Source organism: Parus major, chromosome 4 (assembly GCF_001522545.3).
Source record: "Parus major isolate Abel chromosome 4, Parus_major1.1, whole genome shotgun sequence".
Classification (NCBI taxonomy): Eukaryota; Metazoa; Chordata; class Aves; order Passeriformes; family Paridae; genus Parus; species Parus major.
In genome coordinates, this window is record NC_031771.1 from 37969052 (window position 1) to 37989933 (window position 20882).

The 20882-nt window shown below is 38.0% G+C and overlaps 1 protein-coding gene across 2 annotated transcripts in view; it reads left to right on the forward strand.

Moving 5' to 3' along the window:
- The window catches only part of TLR3 (toll like receptor 3), an 11664-nt gene extending 1319 nt beyond the window's left edge, over window positions 1-10345 (forward strand). For both annotated transcript variants that reach the window (XM_015624063.3, XM_015624062.3), the window contains exons 2-5: window positions 1529-1977; window positions 3198-3389; window positions 4901-6726; window positions 7499-10345. In XM_015624063.3, coding sequence (XP_015479549.1) covers window positions 1534-1977; window positions 3198-3389; window positions 4901-6726; window positions 7499-7727 — 2691 coding nt within the window. In that variant the 5' untranslated portion in view covers window positions 1529-1533 and the 3' untranslated portion in view covers window positions 7728-10345. The remainder of the gene's footprint in view (window positions 1-1528; window positions 1978-3197; window positions 3390-4900; window positions 6727-7498) is intronic.
- Window positions 10346-20882: the final 10537 nt, after the last annotated feature.

The window sequence follows — 20882 nt, forward strand, 5'->3', positions numbered from 1 at the left end:
GCTAAACACAATAATATGTTCAAAGCTCGATCATATTAATTAAACACAGGTTCCTAGGAAAATGAGAGTTGAAGAAGTAAGAAAGCTTATACTTCCCATGAGTTAGCCTTTTGATGAGCTTTTCTAGCTTTCTGTTAAGTCTAGGCAGGTTTATTCCCATGTACAGCCTGTTATGTACTGGGACAATAATAACCTTCTCTGCCTGGGAGCCCATCCTGCTGAGACTGAGCTAATTGGTAAGTTGATGTTGGTAGGTAGGTTCCAGGTTTGTTGGCAAAAGGCCATACAGATAGGTGTGTATCAAGACTGTGGGGGCACTTTAAGCATCAGGGTTGAAAGTGTAAGCTTTCTATTTTTTTAGAAAAGAAAATTGAAGACAGAAACCTAAGCTTACTGTCCTCTGCTAAAGCATGAAAAAAACGTTCTGGCAAACACTCATGAAGTATGTTTTCCCTCTACTAAAGATTAATTCTGTAGAGAATAATCTGGAAGATACAGAGGACTCTTCTTTTGATTAGAAGAAATGCCATTTAATTAGACAGGTTCTATGACTCAGAAGGCTAGTCAAACCCTTCTGAGCTCTTACAGCTCTGTTCTGGTCAGAATTTATATGGAAATAATTTTCTTCCTTGTGCAGTAAAGTTTCATTACAAGATCACCAGGTGAATTTAAATCTAATGGATACTAAATAGAAAATGAACAAAATATGAAAAAGCCCAAGATTCATTAGAAACTTAATGACAGAACAGGTAGAATCATTGAAAATTAGTTTCAGTGTTGATATCCTAATCTAAATGACCAAAAGTTATGGGGTGGAGTATATAAATTATTAAATGTGTGAGTTCTTCTGAAAGTATTTGGAAAAATACTTTGAATCCATGGGCAGTGTCTCCTCTATACCTTGGCTTTTCTCTGTTTTTTTCTCTGATTAGGTTGGTACTGACTTATTTTGTGTGTTCTTTCTCATTTATGTTTCTATAGCCTGGTGTTCCTTCTTTCTTTATAAGACGAAATGACAGAATTCTGTGTGATTGACTGGTATAATAAAAACTGGCAAGAAATGTAAAAGAAAGAAGTGGTATATTATGTATTTTTGCTGCATATAACTATAAATATTTTACATTGTAATTAAGCTCAGTGATCAATTACTAACACAGAGAGGCTTATGTACAATTTGTCATATGTAATGTATTTTATGAATGTTGAAGAAATGCAAAATTAATCAGAAAAGAGAAAGTGATTGGAAATTTTCATCAATAATAGATAAAAGTTGGTACCTTTTTGAACATACTTATTTTTATGTAAGATAATATTATTACTTTTAAATAAAAGTCTTTATTTAGAGCGATTATTAGACATAGCTGTTCTGCAGAAATGAATGCAGAAAAAAATTCATGAGTTAAAAACACCGACTGTTTGCTCACTATGAAGTCAGATGTTTTTTAAGCCTTGCTTGCTTAGCCTTCAGTTGAAGATGCAAGTCCTGTCAAAATGATTGTAATTTGCAGTGTTCAATTTGCCTTTGCAGATAGAATGATGCAAAACGCTCTTCTTTGGTGGAGCAGCTTATACGTCAGACTGATGTTTGTCTTCTGGCCGTGGGCATCAGCTGGAAAGCAATGTCATATCCAAAATGAAATGGCTGACTGCAGTCACCTAAAGCTGACTCAAATTCCCTCTGATCTTCCAAACAATATAACGAGTTTAGACATTTCTCATAATCAGCTAAGACAGCTAGGTCCTGCAAATCTGACCAAGTACAGCCAGCTGGTTTACTTGAATGCAGGCTACAACAGCATCTCTAAACTGCAACCAGAATTGTGCCAAAATGTGCCCCTCTTGCAGACTCTGAAGTTAGAACATAATGAATTGCACAAGTTCCCTGACAGAGTCTTTGCTTCCTGCACCAACCTGACCGAGCTCAATCTAGGATACAACAGACTAAGTATAAAAAATGATCCTTTTAAAACCCTGAAGGTAAGAGTTAGAAATGCATTTTTTTGCGTAAATTATAAATGGGGAATTCACTGTATTTTCCAGTGTGTGTATATAACTGCTGCATTGGTATCTCAAAATACCCAACATATAATCAATCTTTCACTGAAAGATTCAATTTTTGCTGAAGAAGAGGCCTTGTGGCTTCTTCTGTTATAGCACATTGGAGTCTCAGTCATCTTTGTGAGTTAATGCTCTCCATTCCTTTTTCTGTGATTGCATCCCTTTGAAGCATCTCTCCATGCGGGATATGTGCTGAGTGAACAGCAGCAGCAGGTGATGAGAATAACAGCGAGTTATTCCACTCGATGGAGTGGAATCTGAGCTGCCTGGATAGCTGGTAGCCTAAAGTCTCGAGGTCCAGGTTTAAATATTCAAACCACAAGGCCAGTGCTTAGTCTGAATGTAGTGTCTCTCAGGACTTTAAGAACTGAGAAAGAATGAAAATGCTTTTACTGTACCTTTGCTTTCCCTGGTAGTTTACAGGTGGTTAAATATTCTTGTCTGTAGCAGAGATTGGGACACCACCACAGAAAGCAGGAAAGGATTATTTCAGTCTTTGCACCAGGCGGGAGTCATGTAAAAAGAAGAACCTAAGGACAAAAAAAGTAAATAAAATGTGTGGCTACTAATTGTCACTCAGTGTTCTAATGAGTGTGCATGTGGTTTTGAGTAGGTCTGAACTTTTCTGCTAAACTCAGTATTCCAGTTCAGTTACATAAAGTGTACTGTACTTGCACTGTAGGACTGCTGACACAACAAAATACAAGTAAGTACAGCCAGCTTCCATGCTGGGAACTTCACCTTTGTCATTCCATTATGGGGCTGGACCACGCTGAAAAAGCATGGAATGCAATGTTTAATACTGCAATAGTTGTAGGCTTTTGCATATAACACTTTATCTGAGGTAAAAGGGCCTTCAGTGAATTAAGGAACTTTATCTACTTTGGTTTGTAGTAGATATTTTATCAGGTTAATACCATTAATACCATGAAAGTTATTGGTGTGAAAGATGCAGAATACTTCTTCCAGCAGGAGCTTGAAAGCTGCCATTTCTCTATTACAAATTCATTTAAAGTGTAGTATTTCAACTAATTTCTAATCAATTACACTCTAATTAAATATTTCTAATTTTTTTTGTGTATTACATAAAATTAAAAAAATAATAATTCTATAATTTTTTTCTTGCAACTTCTCTCCAGAACTTGAATATTTTGGACCTATCCCATAACTCCTTGAAGTCAGCCAGTTTAGGATTGGAGCAACAGTTGGAGAAACTCCATGAGCTCATGTTGGGTAGCAACCAAATCACTGAGTTGAAAAAAGAAGACTTCAAATTTCTTAGAAACACCTCATTGAATAGTCTTGATTTGTCATCAAATCCACTAAAAGAGGTAGGAAGCATTTCAACAGAAATTCAACAGGTGTAAGTGTAAAATGGAACCATCCTGATTTATCCTTTATGGGTTTATGGCATTTACATTACAATTTTGATCTGCTGAGGTCCAAAACCCATTCTATTCTATGCAGCATCATTCCTGACCTCCAGCAGTGATTTACAGAGTTATTGTTTTGCCACTGAAATCAGCACAGGCTGGTTTCACAGCTTGTTCCATGTAGATCAGAGATCAATCAAGACCTAATTTGAGATGCTCTAAGAATCTTTACCATGTATTTTCGGTGCAGAACTTTTTTTGATGTGCTGAAGATGAAGGGCTGACACACTTTCTAAGTGGGTAAGAAGTGTGGTACTATGCAAGTCTGGTTATACAATCTAGGTTTCACTTCCCAGTTAATCAGAGAGTGTTCACTTGTGGCTATTATTTCAATGGGAATCCCAGAGAAATAAAAATTTCAGAAACATATGCTCCTTTAAAAAAAAACCCACATGGGCGCTTTGTCTTCCATCTACCTCACTGTGCTCTCTGACCTGTTTCTCAGTGTCATGATTCTTTGAAGAGTGATGGTAAGTGTGGCAATTCTAAACTGGTTGATCCTCAGCATACAAATACTGAATATGCACTGAATTTCCTTGGTTTGCTTGGTTTTTGTTTGTTTCTTTTGCTTTGTTTCCCAGTTGACTGATCTCTAAAAATATATATACATTGAACCTACAAGAATTTTAAGGTGGTATAAGTTTTTATCAATGCTAAGAGTGAAACCCACCATCCTCTTTTGCTTGGCTGCTTCATCCCTCCCTCTTTCTGATACCAGGTTTTATGACCTGGATCACTGGGGAAACTCTCCAGGTGTTTTGGCTTGGTTAGCTTGAAGTCACACTGGTTCCCTACCTGGTCCACTGTGTGACAGCATGTAGGGCTATTCCGGCACAAGGAATAGCTTTCTGACATCATTCTGAAAAACTGAGTATTTAATCCCTCAGCAGATATCTTAATCAAGATGAGGGGCCAGCACTATGATAAAAGCTTGTGATCCATATTGTGAAAGCAAGTGTGTAGTATTAGATTTCATAGTAGCTTCTCCTTACACAGAGAAACTGGGTTTCTTCTTGTCTGCCTGCAAACCTAATAACTAGTAAATTAGTATGCCTAGCAGATACCAATAGAAGAAAAATGAAGAAAGATATAAAAAAATTTATTATACTTCTAGAAAAGGAGTTTTGGTTGTTGGATGCAAACTTGCATCTCAATAATCACCCTTCTATCTTCTTCTAAAATAATACTACTCAGATTTATGATAATCATGTTATAAATGATAAAACTACTGTCACAAGAGGTCTAAACTCAAAAAAGTGTCTGAATTTGGATGTGAAGTAATCTGGATGTAGGAGTTCTATTCTGCTTGAAAATCTCATTTGAAAACCTTTACAAGTTTTTGTTTTATTGGTTAACTTTCTACATAATCTCTTTGTTTAGGTCAAGACTTTTTTTTCTTGTTCTTTCAGTTTCATACGGGATGTTTCCATACAATTGGAAATCTGTTTGGCCTCATACTGAACAATGTTGAACTTGGTGAAAATCGCACAAATAAACTTTGTACAGAATTATCAAACACAGCAATTCAAAACCTCTCATTGAGCCACGTGAAACTTTCCTACATTGGCAAGTCAACTTTCCAGGGACTGCAAGGAACAAATCTTACAATTTTAAACCTTTCTCAAAATTCTCTCTCTGTCATAGAAAATGACTCATTTCAGTGGCTTTCAAGTTTACAGTACTTAAACCTGAAGCTTAATAAAATTAATATATCTTCACGTTTATTTTATGGATTATCCAGCCTCAAATATTTGAATCTCATAAACTCACTTACTGGGAAAATTGAAGATTTTTCTTTTCATTGGCTATACCACCTGGAGTACCTTATAATGGATTATAACAATTTTCCAGGAATTACTGCTAATATGTTCACAGGTCTGAACAACCTGAAATATCTGAGCCTCTGCAACTGCAACATAAACTTACAAAGAATAACTAATAAAACATTTTCATCACTTGCTAATTCTAGCTTACAGGTTCTCAACCTCACGAAAACCAGAATCTCTACAATAGAAAGTGGGGCATTTTCTTCCCTGGGACACCTGAAAATTCTTCATCTTGGTCTCAATGAAATTAATCAACAGCTTACAGGCCATGAGTTTAAAGGTCTCGATAACTTACAAGACATTTACCTTTCCTATAATAAAAACTTGACTTTGCAAAGTGAATCATTCATTTTTGTTCCAAGTCTTAGAAAACTGATGCTGAGGAAGGTAGGCTGCAGTAATCTGGCACTTTCTCCCTCACCTTTTCATCCTTTACGAAACCTGACTATCTTGGACATCAGCAATAACAACATAGCAAACATAAAAGAAGACTTGTTTGATGGACTTGACAAACTTGACATGCTGGATTTGCAACACAATAATTTAGCCCGGCTTTGGAAACATGCAAATCCGGGTGGCCCTGTTCTTTTTTTAAAAGGTCTTCCCAATTTGCAAATTCTTAATTTAAAATCAAATGGGCTTGATGAAATTCCAGTTCAGGTTTTCAAGGGTCTGTTTAAATTAAAACTCTTGGATTTAGGATCGAATAATTTGAATTTGCTTCCAGCAACTCTGTTTGATGACCAAGCCTCTCTGAATTCATTGAACCTTCAGAAAAATCTGATAACCTCAGTTGAAGAAAAAGTATTTGGCTCACCTTTCAGGAGCTTGAGAAAACTAGAGATGGATTCCAATCCCTTTGACTGTACCTGTGAAAGCATTGCTTGGTTTGCTGATTGGCTTAATGAGACCCAAGCAGATATACCTGGACTGAGGTCCCAGTACATTTGCAACACCCCACCTAAATATCATGGTAGTCTGGTTTTGTATTTTGATAGCTCAGCTTGCAAAGACAGTGCACCATTTAAACTTCTTTTTGTGATCTCTACCACTATTGTGACACTGCTCATTTTTATCGTCCTTACCATCCATTTTGAAGGGTGGAGGATAGCTTTCTACTGGAATATTTTAGTCAATCGAATGCTTGGTTTTAAAGAATTTGAGAGACAACAGGAACGGTATGATTACGATGCCTACATTATTCATGCAAGAGAGGACAAGAACTGGGTGTCTAAAAATTTCATGTCTCTGGAAAAAAATAACCACTTTGAAATTAAGTTTTGCTTAGAAGAACGGGACTTTGAAGCAGGTGTATCTGAATTTGAAGCCACAATTAACAGCATAAAAATGAGCAGGAAGACTATTTTTGTTGTGACTGAACACCTCTTACAGGATCCCTGGTGTAAAAAGTGAGTAGGATATAAAATTTTATCTGTAAGGGGAAAAATTTCTTAAGAGATATTTTAACAAGAATATTTTTATTGTAATATAATAAAAACATAACATCTAATGGAAAATACCCATGCAAAATCTACTTCAATATATTTACCTAATATACTGTAACTTCAGTTTAATTCCTAAGTTAATAAAGTTAATTGTTTCACACATATGGTAGTGTACATTTGAATATCTAAGTCAATGTTTTAGGCATTTTCTTGGGTGTTTTTTTGTGATTTGTTTGTTTGGTTTTTTTTGGTTTTGTTGTTTTTGGGGAGTTTTTTTGGTTGGTTGGTTGGTTTCTTTTTGTTTTCAGGGTTTTTCTGGGGGGAAAGTCTTTTATTTAGTTTTGTTTGGTTGGAGTTTTTTACCAAAAGTCAGGCTGTCACCTTTGCAGATTGCTTCCCTTAAAATGACACATTTGAAGAAGAGCAACAATGAGTGAGACCACTAGCATTGAAAGATGATTTTTGTTTGCCTTTAAATTAGTCTTTTCACCATTCTTATATAGTGGTCTCATAAAGAAAGGGATAGTGCTAAACAAGGCTATATCAAGACAGTGCACTTAGGTTGTATTTCTAGAGCATTAATTTACTTTTTTTTGTTAGAGGCAACTAATTTAAGAAAAGTAATAACTATTGTATATCACAAAATAGACATTAAGCCCCCTGTGAAGAACTGTATGTCTTTCCTTTTTCTTTCACATAAAAGAAAACACTGATTTTTGTCTTATTTTTGCTTCAGTTTCAAGGTGTATCATGCTCTTCAGCAAGCTGTTGAACAAAGTCGGGACTCCATCATACTGATCTTTCTTGATGATATCCAAGATTACAAGTTGTATCATGCACTTCACCTAAGAAGAGGAATGTTCAGATCTCGCTGCATCTTGAACTGGCCAGCCCAGAGAGAACGAGTCAGTGCATTTCACCAGCAATTAGTGATGGCACTTAAATCTAAAAGTAAAATGCGCTGATTTTTGAACTATGGATTTGAATGACAGGGTCATTTTAATGTGTATTTTCTACCACTGGAAAACTTGCAAGCCTTCATGAAGGTCTGAAAAAGTTCGTCATCCTGTAAATTTATTTAAGAGTCACTGTAATTTAAATTTATCTGTTTATATTCATATTTTTGCTGATATTTTAATTCAGCTGCACTGAAGTGATGTTAAAAGGGATCATAGTGGATAGTCATTTCAATCAGTGTATTAAAAATGTGGTAGGAGTTCTGAAAATCAGTGAGAATCACTGATGTTGTAGGAAATGGTGTAGGGTAGAAAGACAGACTCTCTAAGGGGATATCCAAAAGAAAATGCATTAATGATGAAACAGAAAATCCTTTGTTGAAGGTAGACAAAGAAGAGTGGACACTACTTCTTGCTTTTGAAACATGGGGGATTCAGTGCTCAAACTGGAAAGTTTTCCTTGAGAAACACAGTAACACAGAAAATTACTTCTGTAATTCAAAGTAAGAAATATATCAGTTTCAAAGTGAGTTTTAAAACCTTTATGCCTTCTGGAGGGACTAATACTGGTTGCTATCAAAAAGTGGCTTTCAGGCTGATGAGTCAAATGATTTAATAGATTTGGTATCAGGAAAAAAATTGTTTTGCTCTTCTCTGGTGACATTCAGAGAGCTGGCATTAATACTGAGAGACATTAATACTGAGAGATGTCACCTTGATTCTTAGAATGCACACAGAACTGTATGTGGGCCTGTACACAGAACTTGAAATCGATGTGAAGCTTGGCCACAGCACAGCTGCTGCACCTGTATAAAATTAATAAAAGCACAGATATGTTTATAGTATAACCAGAAGATGACTTTTTTTTTTGTGGAGAAAGTTGTGCTACTGCAATTTCATTACCAAAAATTTTGTTACTGGTGAAAAAACAACAAAAACAAATAGTTTTAAATACTATCAGGAACATTATTGCGACTACAGTTAGAGGTAGAGTGGGAAAAAAATTCAAAACTAGATTAATTTAAGGTTTTTTGTTTCCTTTTATACAGTTTTGCCTTTGATAGCTAAAAGAAAAATTGTAAAGAAATCAGATAGAATTCTATAGTTTAGTTTCTTGCATATTAATCTAATTTGATCTTTTTCCTGAACATATTTTATGGAAATGTGGGCTAGATGGCGACTGCCAGGTTATTAATGCTCAAACATATGGGCTAGCTGCTTGATCTGGAGAGAGAGTAAAATGTGCTTTGCAAGTGTGTTAGTAATGTTTAACACTGACTAAAATGCTGTGGTGAGTCTGAGCACAAGTTGTTGTAAATTAGACACAAGGCTGTTGTTTGTATATTTTTGTTAATATTTAATTGCTGCTTCAAGGACTTTTAAAAACTTTGTCAGCTTTTAGTAGGTCTGTGATCCTTCAATAGCTCAGGAATATTTTTAAACTGATTTTTCCCCTAGCATTTCCCTCATCAACTTCAATACCAGTATTGCTACAAGAATGCTCTTTTGCTGTATTGGAAAACAGTTCTATACTTAACATTTTAAACAGCTTTTCTCATTATTTGGTATATGTATAGATGAAAAACATCGGCTTTTAATAGGTTTCCTATGTCCCATGATGCTAAAAACCTAAACAAGACAAATAATTAGTGAAAAAAGGTTTTTCTTGCACTGAAATAGTGAAGGGGTGTCTTCACTTGCTTGGGAAGTCCTGAATGAAAACTAAACAGGCTTTGTTTACAGCTAAAGTGATAGATGATGATGCCCTAATTACAGTAATAGGATTATCCCCATTGTGATGCTTTCATCTCATCTTTCTGAACTATTCAGGTGAAGTGACAAATTCTTTCTTCATGCTTAGGCCATGAAAGTTGAGGAGGCAAGTTGGTAATTATGGTGTGCCAGGTATGCACCATGTCAATTGTTCCTTGTCTTATTTAAAGACTAACATGTGACAGGGCTCCTATCCTAAATCTGCAATGACACATAGCAGCAGAATTTCTCTTTCCACATAAATATAAGTTGTTTAGAAAATGCTAGTAGTCCACATGGGTATTAAAAATGACATAAAGATGAAGAGAATGCATGGAGAAATGCTGCAGTGAAATGTGATACAAGAGGTCAGACTAGATGATCAAATGGTCTTTTCTGACCCTTAGAGCCTGACAAATGACAGCATGTCTAAATTCCTAAAGCTTTTTCTATTTATTACAAAAGTCCCCAAAATTGGTTTCAGAACAGCGAAAAAAATGTTATGAAAGCTTAATTTTGTAATACAGCTAGCAATACAAACAAGAAGTACTTGGTGATGGTTGAAAAATCCCTTTAAATTATAAACATATGATGAATATACTCTAAACAGTTATTTTAGTACCTAGATTCAGCTTAAAATAATTTACCACAGTAAAAGACATTATAAAGGTTCACAATGAGAATAAGACTAATGTATAAAAAAAGACACAAAAGTAATAATCAGAGGGCCAGTGGTAATCATCATTTATACCAGACCTAAAATTTTCCTATAAATTTTCCCTGTTTTTCTGAAAGTTACCTACTTATGCTCTGCTCCTGTAGATTTGTTTGACAATTTAATTGAGAGTAAATAAATGCATTTACTATGGCTAAGAGTTGTAAGTGCTTTTGGGATTTATAGTCTATGTCTGAGCTGGGCAGTCTCTTTGCAGTGGGCAGCATCAGATTAAATTATGCTGAATTGTTGATGATTTGAACAACAAATAAATCAAAAGTAGTTCCAAACTTGTAATATCAAAAATTTTATGTAGAGGAGCCATTTGTATTGAAAGCAAAATATGTAAAGGACTTGAGTGAGGCAGAATGCTCAAGTCTGGAGATTTGGAGTGGAACCTGATTGTTTCTGCAGATCTTGAATGACAAGGTGTTATGGTTTAGGAATAGTATTCCCCAGTTTAGTGTTCTCAATCATGTGCTGTTTGCTCACTCCTCCCTCCCCCAGCAGGCTGGAGAGCAGAACTGGAGGCGCAAAAGGTAAAGATCACGGGTTGAGGTAAGAACAATTTACTTGAAAAAACAATGAAACAAAAACCAAACAGTAACATGAACAATATTAATTTAATAAAAGAGTGTACAAGAGAGATGGTCGATTCACATGTGAGTTCTTACCACATGGAACAGGACCAGAAAGGATCCCTGCCCCTTGTGCTCCTTGTGAGTTGATAAAGAATAACCTCAGGATCCTAGCCATGCCCCTCCTTGCTACTGCAAACATTAACCTTGTCCTGACCAGAACCAGCACTCAGGGAGTAATGAGCAAGTTTCAGACAGTAATGTTCATACATAGAGCTGAGACAAATATACTACCCACAAATTAGCTCAATTACACTACCTTCACTGCGGCTCAGTCAGGGCTTTCTACCATGGTAGGAACAAACCCAGATTGTGCTGCTTTTAGATTTATGTCCATCTATTCCATGAGGTTTTGTCAGAACACATTTATTCAATTTTTTAAGAAAAAGGCCAGGAATATCCCAGTATCAAATCTCAGTCCTCTACTTGGTGTTCTGTGCACTCTATCTATCAGCTCACTGTACCCCTTGATGTACTAGGAAGACAAAGTAGGGAAAAAATTCCTCACTTTGTACCCTTGGTTGTTATGAACCACCAGCAGCCAACTTAAAATCAATAGTACAACTAGTTGCTTGATGTGTGATCCTGGGTCTCATACATATAAAGCAACTGGTCTAACTTTCAGCCTGTGCTGTTCTTTTGGGCACTCCAAGAGACACCTGACCTGTCGTGTTCTGAGCTGGCACCATGTTTGCCTCGTCCATAATACCAAGCATTACAGTGTTCCCAAACTGCTGCTGGTGTGGTCACATTTCTCTTCACACAGACAACCCAGTGCTGAAAGTTAGGGCAAAGTTAATTATTCCCCACTCGTGTAGCCCCAGCTGTCTGACTCGTGCCGCTGACACTCCCTACCGCTCTCCGAACTGCCTAGGATGCTTGGGAGCGTTTTTAAACACACGTTGAGTGTTGCTTCCACACAGCTCCTTTCTGCATCTGCCTGGCCTGGTGAAAAAGATGTGCTGGGTTGGGTCACTCTCCACTTCTGTCAAGCCATTCCTATGCACGCATGTGTGAAGAACGCCCTGCTGCCCTGGCAGGTGGGCTTCGGTTTTGCCCCTTAATATTAGATGGGGTTCTAACCGGAGGGGAAATCGCAGGCTTTGTTTGCGCGGCTCGCCGGCCGCAGCAGGTTGCTGCCCGGGGCCCCGCAGGCGCGCAGCCTGGTCGAGCAGCAGGTTGCTGCTCTCGGGCCTTCCGCGGGCGCGGAGCTCCCCGCCCGGGGCGGCGGTGCCCGCCGGGCTTTGTTTCGCCTAGCAACGCCTGCCGGGCCGCAGGCAGCGGGCAGCTCCCGCCGCAGGCCGCCGCCCCTGCACAGGGCTTGCGGCGCCGGGAGGGGCTCGCGCCCCGCGCTGCCATGAAGGTGGCGGCTCTGTGGGCGGGCGCCCTCCTCTCCAGGCTGCGCCGCGCCCCGCCCGGCCCCAGCCCCCGCCCGGCCCCCGGCGCCGCCGACAAGGAGCCCGGGGTGCGGGCGGAGGCCGAGGGATTGCTGCTCATCACCCCGCCCGACACCGGGGAGGAGGCGGAGGCCGAGGGCGACCAGGCGGCCGGCATCCCGCGGCACCCCGCGTGAGTGAGCGCCCCGCAAACCTGGGGGTACGGGGGAGGTGTGTGCCCCGCACTCCTGTGGCTTCCTTCCACCTGGCTTTTTCTGCCTCTGGGTGTCCTGAGAGGTACCGAACATCTCTCCGTGGGCAGCGTTTTCCCTCCCCCGGCAGTACGCCAGAGGCGGGGAAGCGCACCTTCACGGGCCGGAGCGATGGCTCGCACGGCGAGCGGCGTGTGTGCGGCGCCGTGAGGAACCAAGAGCTGGAAAACCCTCGGGGATCCGCCTGGAGGGGGACGGGAGTCAGAGCCCGGCCCCGCACTGCCGGACGAAAACTGTCCCGTGCCCACCTCGGGATGCGCAGGGAGAGACGCCGAGGTGCAGGGGGCGCGCAGGGGATGGCGAGCTTGGGTTGGTATCGTAAAGGTTCCTCACGTAGGTGTGTGAGTGCTATAAAGTTCTGTCCTCGAGCTGCTGCTTCCCATGAAAGCGAGACATTTCAGTCACTGCCTAGTGGATTCGGAAGTGCCAGTAACAGGTGTGGTACTTGGTTTGGATGCTTCTGTGTTTAATTTTCAAGTCTCACCATGAAACGTTTAGGGTTTTCTGCAGATAAAAGAAGTCTGCTAAATTGGTGTGCTTCCATTTGGTGATGTTTTGCTACAGCAAAAGTATACTGAAATGTTTTCATAGCGTATTTAAAATAGAAGAGCTTATAAAAGTGAGCAACAGTTGTTTTACTGTATAAGTGGAATTTTTCTTAGTATTACAAAAAAAGGGAAGTTTTTTACAGTGTATGTATTTTATGAACTGTATGAATGTAACTGAATTATCTGTAATTGCTGCTTCTGTAGTACTAAACTGTGCTAGTCTTTATTACTGGCAATCAGAATAGTAATGTTTTGTTAGGTGCTGATAAGAATGAATGTATATTTAAGTTTTTAACTTTTTAGGACAGAAATCTCTTAGTACACTTAAATTTTCAGATGGATTTTGGAACGTCTGCTTTAAGTTTGGTTTCCATGTAGCATAATATGTAAAGTAAGAGCACAAATCCTCCCTTGTGTACTTCTTGTATTTCCCCCTATTCCAATCTAGAGCTTTTAATTTTGTTTCCAAATATATTGTAAGCTCTTTCAGGCTTAAACTTTTACTGTATTTGTGTAAAATAGTAGCCTTTTGTAAATAGAGAGGTTAATCTGGTTTTATGTGTAGTAACAAGAGTTCTGTTTATAAGATGTTTTGTGCTTTATATAAACAATGCCAGAACAAATCAGTGTTATGTCCCTGTAATTTCCCCCTACCTGCTGCTTTTTTCAGTACAAAAAATAAAGCCTAGTAAAATGTCTATGACTTTTATAATTAAAATCATTAAAGAATGGAATCCACTCTTAAACTGATTATATTAGGATAAAGAATAAACTCTAATTTTTTAAAACTGTGTCCAGCAAAATACTCATTTTGGCTTGCTATTTAACCACTTCTAATTGACATCACCTAATTATCCCCTGACTTATACTTTTGTATGCATGGTGGCATTTCAAATATTTTATTCATAGCAGTAAAGATTATACTGTTAAGGTATTGTCTGTCTTCAAAAAAACCAAACCAGAAAGAGGTAGAAGAAGGAATAAGATACATCACTATGACAAGGAAAGTTTATACCTCCACATTAGCATTTTTTTAATTAGATGGTTTCACTTAAGCTTTTAGAAGACGTATCTTAATTAAATATTGAAAACCTTAGTGTTCCTTGCCTAGCGTTCAGATTAGAATTTGTGAGTTACAGAATATGATATTATTGATAGTTATACACAGGAAGTTTTTGCTTACCTAAATAAAGTTCCTTCATGACAAGTTTTATTGCTGTTTAAAATGATTTAGAAGACATCAATGACCAGTGTATTTTCATTAATAGCACTCTATGAATAATTGGTTAATAAAGGATCCATTTTATGTCTTTGTATTTTTTTCTGAAGTACGGACAAGTTGATAGCAATGACAGTACATGGAGAGTGCAAAATAATGAAAATCTGTCACTGATTTCTATCTACCATTCCCAGATATATTAAATTTTCTGATTTCCACAACTACCAGTAACTTGTCCTAATAGTGCATAGGGCTAAACTATGGCAGTATTTTGTGAGATTTTACATTCACTATTTATTTACATAGCAACTTCATGTTGTTTCAACCAAATTGAAGGAGGATTTATGATGAATAAATGGGTTTTTTTTTCATAATGGAGAAAAAAATTCACAGTTTTTACTCTTATTTAAAATAAAATATATTCACCTATAAAAGAACATGACATTTCTTGAGAGGATAAGAAGATGCCTTATGCTGCATTTACAACAATATGTTAATGTGCCAAGATACATAGATTCCTTTTTAAAGAAACTTTATTATTTCTATCTTTGAATGTTTTAATAGGTAGGTGAGATGACAACCCCTACCTAGTCTAAAGATAAACTGGGAAAAGCTTAAGTTACATTGTTTAGGGGTGGGTAATATTTTGTAGAATCTAATTTTACTGGTCCCTATTATCCCTATTATCCCTATTATCAGAATGGTTCTGACACATGGGAAAAAATGTTTGTGAACTTGGTATGAGAAGTGTAGCTTTATCTGTGTGTACAAATACCATGATCTTTTGTCAACTTTTATTTCTCAAGGCTCAAACTTTGGGCTTCAAAATTATTAACTTTGAAAATGGGGATATATATTGTGGTCTTTTCAATGGTGAGATCATTCTTGTCAGTTTTGTCAAATGCTCAAGGAATTATAGATTTCTTGTCTCACAAAATACCCGGGACTGAAGCAGTCAGTCTTTTCTCACTGTTGCTACAGTGTGGTTGGGAAAGTTTTCATGTTGTATGAATGTGTGCTTGTGCATGTATGTATACTGTATGGATAACAAATGTGGGGATTTCTGTGCTGTTTTGAGTCCTTCACTTGAAAACCTGTGCTTATTGCGTTAACAAGTTAGCACGTGATAGTTTTTACATCCTTACCTGATGATTTCTGTCTCCTGAGTAGATGCTGTATTTTTAATTCAGTATGAGAATGATGTTGATAACACACCAATGTTTGGTTGTTGCCAAGCACTGCTTACCCCAAGTCAAGGACTTTTTCCATGTCCCAGGCTCTGCCAGTGAGGAAGTGCACAAGAAGCTGTGAGGGAATGGCCAGGACAGCTGGCATGAACTGGCCAAAGGGATATTCCACACAGGTGGTGAGCAGTGGTATTGTGCAATTGCTTGGTTTTCACTTACATTTTCTATCTCCCTCTCTCTCTCACTCTGGTTTTTAGGAAAGGAGTTGTGTTTGTGGGATAAATAAAGGGTCATTACTTTGTTTTTCAGTAGTGCCTTTTGTCCAGTACACCACCATGGAAGTCACACTATAGCAAGAATAGAGGAAAGCTTTCAGATCCTCAATTCTGTTTGGCTACATCATATTTTAGCAATATGGTGGCACATCTTGACATCTCAAGGCAGGGGTGTTTGTGGTTACAGAGGAAGGAGAAAAGTATTTAGTATGCTTGAGCATATGCAGACTAAGGCCTCCCCACAATTGCATTTCTTCACTCTGTGCTATAGAACTGTCGCCACACAACATTTCAGATTATTTTTGTTTGTTGTTTTTTTAAATTCTGAGAAGAGGAAGTTCTGCATCTGTTCTCAGTGATTCATTATATGTGCAATTTTCTTCAGAGATCAATGATCAGAAGGGAAAGCATATTCTAATCTCTATGATGTTATGCTGCTGAAAGAAGTCTGTTTTTAAAAGATATGTACTGGATTTCCAAGTTTACATAAAAAGAATACACAGGGAAAGTCTTGTGGATCACTTCCAAGTGTTTTGTTAGGGTGCTACTCTGTCCCTGCCTGTTCAGACACTTGATCCTGAAGCAGTAAATGCCTCCTATCAGATCCAAAGAAATAAAACACCTTCTCTAAGATGCTAATTAGCATTCTTTATTATTGCAGTTAATTAAGGTGATAGCATTTTTCTCAATGTTGATTCATAATTTATATTAAAAAGTCAGATTTAATTCTATAGTACCTTGCACACAGAAATTGTTTATATTTCCTATAACCAAGAATTATACTTACAGTTACATTTTTAGAGTGAATCAAAATTACAAATAGATTTAAAATTATATATATATATATATATATATATATATAAAATACTTTTCAAGCTCATGCCATGTGAACGCATTTCAAAATTATAAAGCTTTTAAAATTTAAAGAAGAATAAAATGCTATATACAAATAAGCCTGTCTTTAAAATTGAAGCAGTTTATTCTTACTTTGTTTTATAAAGATAGGAACATAACACAGATCATGGCTGGACAAGCCTTAAGTCTGTTTCAGGATTCAATATGAAAGTGTCTAATAGGAGGGTTAAGTGTATGTACTACAAATAGCCACCTGAAATGCTGTGTTATATGCACACAGATTGAGATTGTATTAAAAATGATGGCCTGCTCTTGGTGTTGTCAGTGATTTAACAAAATAACTACATTCATGTCTTCATTATTTTCTTCACTCCAGATGCAATAAGTGAAGACCTTGACCCTAAGGGAATGCAGGTCTTGGGTAGAAGAGGGGACTTTGAGTGAACCTAGTGAGTGCTCTGTGCAGGAGGCTGCCACAGAGGATTGACAAACTGTAGATGGTGATGCCTGCAACCACAGACAAACATTCATGATTTCATTCCAATGCTACCTACTTTTTGAACCAAGTGAGGCTTTTATTTTGTTATTATTTGCTAATAGAATTTTAGCAACATATGAAGAAAATTTGCATTGTGGCAAATTATGGTAATTTGGTTAGATCAAAAAGATAATCACCTGAAAAACTCACCAAGAGTTCAACTGTATGAATGCTACCATGGTAGTTTGATCATTAAAGCATCAGTAATCCATACATAGCTTCAAAGACAGTAAGTGACATTTTTGTAAAAGGAAAGGGCCAATCAGGTGGTATGGTTAAACACTATCAGTGGAAAAAACTCTGATAAAAATTTCATATATAGATAGTACTTTCATTCATTGACCAACGACCAGATGACTGAAAGCACTGAAACACTTCTGGCAGTGCTCATTAACAGAGAGGAGAGCAAAATGAAAATTATCTCCAAGCCTGGAGTGACACCAATGGAGACATGCTATAATTTTTGGAGTGTATTTTTTCTCTCTGTCAAGCCTCTGGCATGTTCAGTAACAGTAATGATAAAGATGTGTTGCTAGAAGCTAAGAAGGTCAACATTTACCGTATTACCTTTCAAGGCAGGTTTTCTTTTTCCTTCTCCTTAATAAGCCATATCATTTCTAAACAAACAAGCCAAACATAGCTGCCTTTAAATAACTTTCTGCAGAAGGCTAGATGAATATTCTATTAAATTTCTCATGATTCTGTTTCATTTACATGTACCTACTGGAGTTACCTTGGCTAAATTATTCCAGAGAAGCTTTTTTATGATGTGCCACAATGAGCCTGACTTTGAGAAAGCTGAGGCATAGGGATTGTAAGCAGGGACAGGCATTGTTGTCATCTACCTGGATTTTCTTTCTATTGCTGTAATAAGTGATTAAATGCTGAGCCAAGCTGACTGCTTTCACGAGCTGTAAAAGTCAGTTGATATGTCTGATAAAAGGTCCAGAATGCTGAAGTAAGAATTTGGGCCTGCTGTTTTAACCAAGTTTAAGAATGCTCAGCCCCTGGCACAGTTGTTACAGCAGTCTTCACATAGTACGGCCTCCTCTGGCATCTACCAATGACACTCAGTACTGTCTGTTATACCTGGCAGTTTGTGGTCACTGAAGTTACAAGAGAGTGAAAGTGCACTTTCTAAAGATCCTCTCAATCTTGAAAAAGATGTGTTTTGTCAAGAAATAAAGGGAGAACTTACCATGGCTGACTGCAACCAAGTTGGACAGACGACTACCTGACCTAGAGGGAAAAGGATGTGTGTATTTCTTATTAATTTAGTTTTTTTCTGTGGTATAAATATTCAACTACAATACTGTGATGCATGCCTGGAATGTTGTACATTATTGAGGTGGAAAGCAGTCATATCATGTCTGTTTATTGCTTGCTCCAACGATGGAGCAGCATGAGCTGGTGAACGTGTGGAAGGACCATTTTGTGCAGTGACCATTTTCAGTGTTTGCAACAAAGTTTGTACATTCTGCTCAGTGAACAAGATACTGACTAGGAGTGTCTGTTCACTTCCAAGAAAATCCCCCTGATAGGAGGGTACTGTGTTGAGAGTGACCCTTTAGAGAGGAATATTTGAGCAGGCTGGATTTGTGGAGTTACGGCTTCTGTTCACTGTATCACTTCAAAGAATAACAAATAGACTTCCATGGTAATTGTCCCAGGCCAGTTTAAGAAAGGTTGGTGTGATTTCAAAATATCTTTTTTTCCCACAGATATATTTCCACATTTATGTTACAGAGAGTTTATAGCTTGATTTTTTTTTTTTTTATATTCTCACATCAAAGTTTTATGGAAATCTGGCATACGAGTAATAATCCCTTGGTTTTAGGAACCAAGTGTGGGATTGACAAACAAGCAGAAAGTGAGAATATGAGTGAAATGAATAAAGATAATTATTAAGGCTGGAAAAGACCTCTAAATCATTAAGTCCAACCATTAACACAGCACTGATGTGTTTGCCATTAGACTGTGTCCCCAGGTCCCACACCTGCACTTCCAGGGTTGGTGATTCCACCGTTTTCCTGGGCAGCCAATTGCAATGCTTGACCACTCTTTCAGTGAAGATTTTTTTCCTAATATCCAGTCTAAACCTCCTCTGGTAATACTTGAGGCTATTTCTGTTCATCCTGCCACTTGTTCTTTGGGAAGAAAGAACAACCCCTACCTGGCTACAAACTCCTTTCAGGTAGTTGTGGAGAGTGATGTTCCCCCGAGTCGCCTTTTTCTCCAGGCTTAACTAGCCCAGCTCTAAATGTTAGGTTAAAAGATAAAGCATGTCTTGTTAGGAGAGCATGATGTGGTTAGTATGCTCATGTTTGTTACAAATCATGCTTCCAAAATGGTAAAGAACATGTAAAGATGTGAAATCTGAGAAAAATATTTCAGACAATAAGGCCACAGCTTTATTAGAGATTAGGGTATTATACATTGTTTCACATACATATTTTCTATATGGGGCTGTGGCTACAAAATAGACTTTGAATCATCTGTTAAAGAGGTCTCATAGCATGTATGACAGATAATAAAGTTAGCAATTTTTTTTCTGTTAATTGACTTTTCTAAACTGCTCTTGTTGAATGCCCTTTGGCATGTCCTTTGGTAATTCTCTTCAGTTCCGAATTAGAGCAATGGAAGTGGTATTAGTACTAATAATATACTAATAATTCAGTTATTTATCCATAGAATTGACATTGTGTTGGTTGCAAAGGAAGAAGGGGCTTGGTTTAGAGAAATGAAAATGATATTGTGGGGTTTTGTGCTGGTAAGGTGTGGGGATGACCAGTGGCTGAATCTTCTTGCTGCAGTGCCACAAAAAGCCTTCCCAAAGGGTTGCACAAAATTTATCTCTTGCTCTTAAGACTCTACACTGTGGAAATGTAGGAAAAGGTGGAAGGTCCAAATTGCATTTTCTTAACTAGGACATAACTTGCTATTCTAAATTTCATCTGCTTGGATATTTTTCTTGACAAAGGACTCTATTTCTGGGTGCGTGCATGTATCTGAGATGTTGGACAAATGTGCACCTATAGAAGAATGATTGCTAAGGACAAGGAAAGTTTTTATTACACATATAGTTTCTTAATGATTTACTGACTGCAGAAGATGGGGCTTTGAGAATGTGGAACTTTTCTTACCAAACAGGTTAAAAAAAAAAATTATCAGAGAACAAATACTAGGCATTTTCTATACATTTTTTTAGTGAGTAGTATTTTGTTTGGTTATGAAACTTCAAATGTCCTTTAAATGCTGCTATTTGTTTTCCTGTAAGATGAGGCTTCATACACCTTCCTTTTTCAGTCCTAATTTTCAGCTTATTTAATATTGCCTTTCTTTTTCCCTTTATTTTCTCTTTCTTGCACTGTCTTCTTGCTTATGAGCAGATCTGCTTTCTCCTTTAAGAGAGGCTTTCTGCAAAATATGTCGACGCCAGAGTTTTTATGTCCTGGAGCTAGAGATGAATGGAGCTAGTGGATTACTGGAGTTATTGTGCAGCTGACAGCCTATGCTCTGCCCTGGCACCCGTGCGGATGAGGATCGGTGACGCGCACAGGGGTAGTTCGGGGGAGAACTCTATTAACAAGGCAAAATCTTTACGAAGTTGGCCATCATCACATAATCTTTGTTCATCTACGAAGGCGAGGGAAACCTCCTCTGGTCAGAAAGACCAAACTCGGTGTTCTTTGGCTGTGTGTTGCGAGGCGAGAGATGGGGAGATCGCACCGCTCCCGCCCAGGCTGAGGCTTTAGTTTTTTGCGGGGAGGCCTTGCCGCGGGGCGTGGC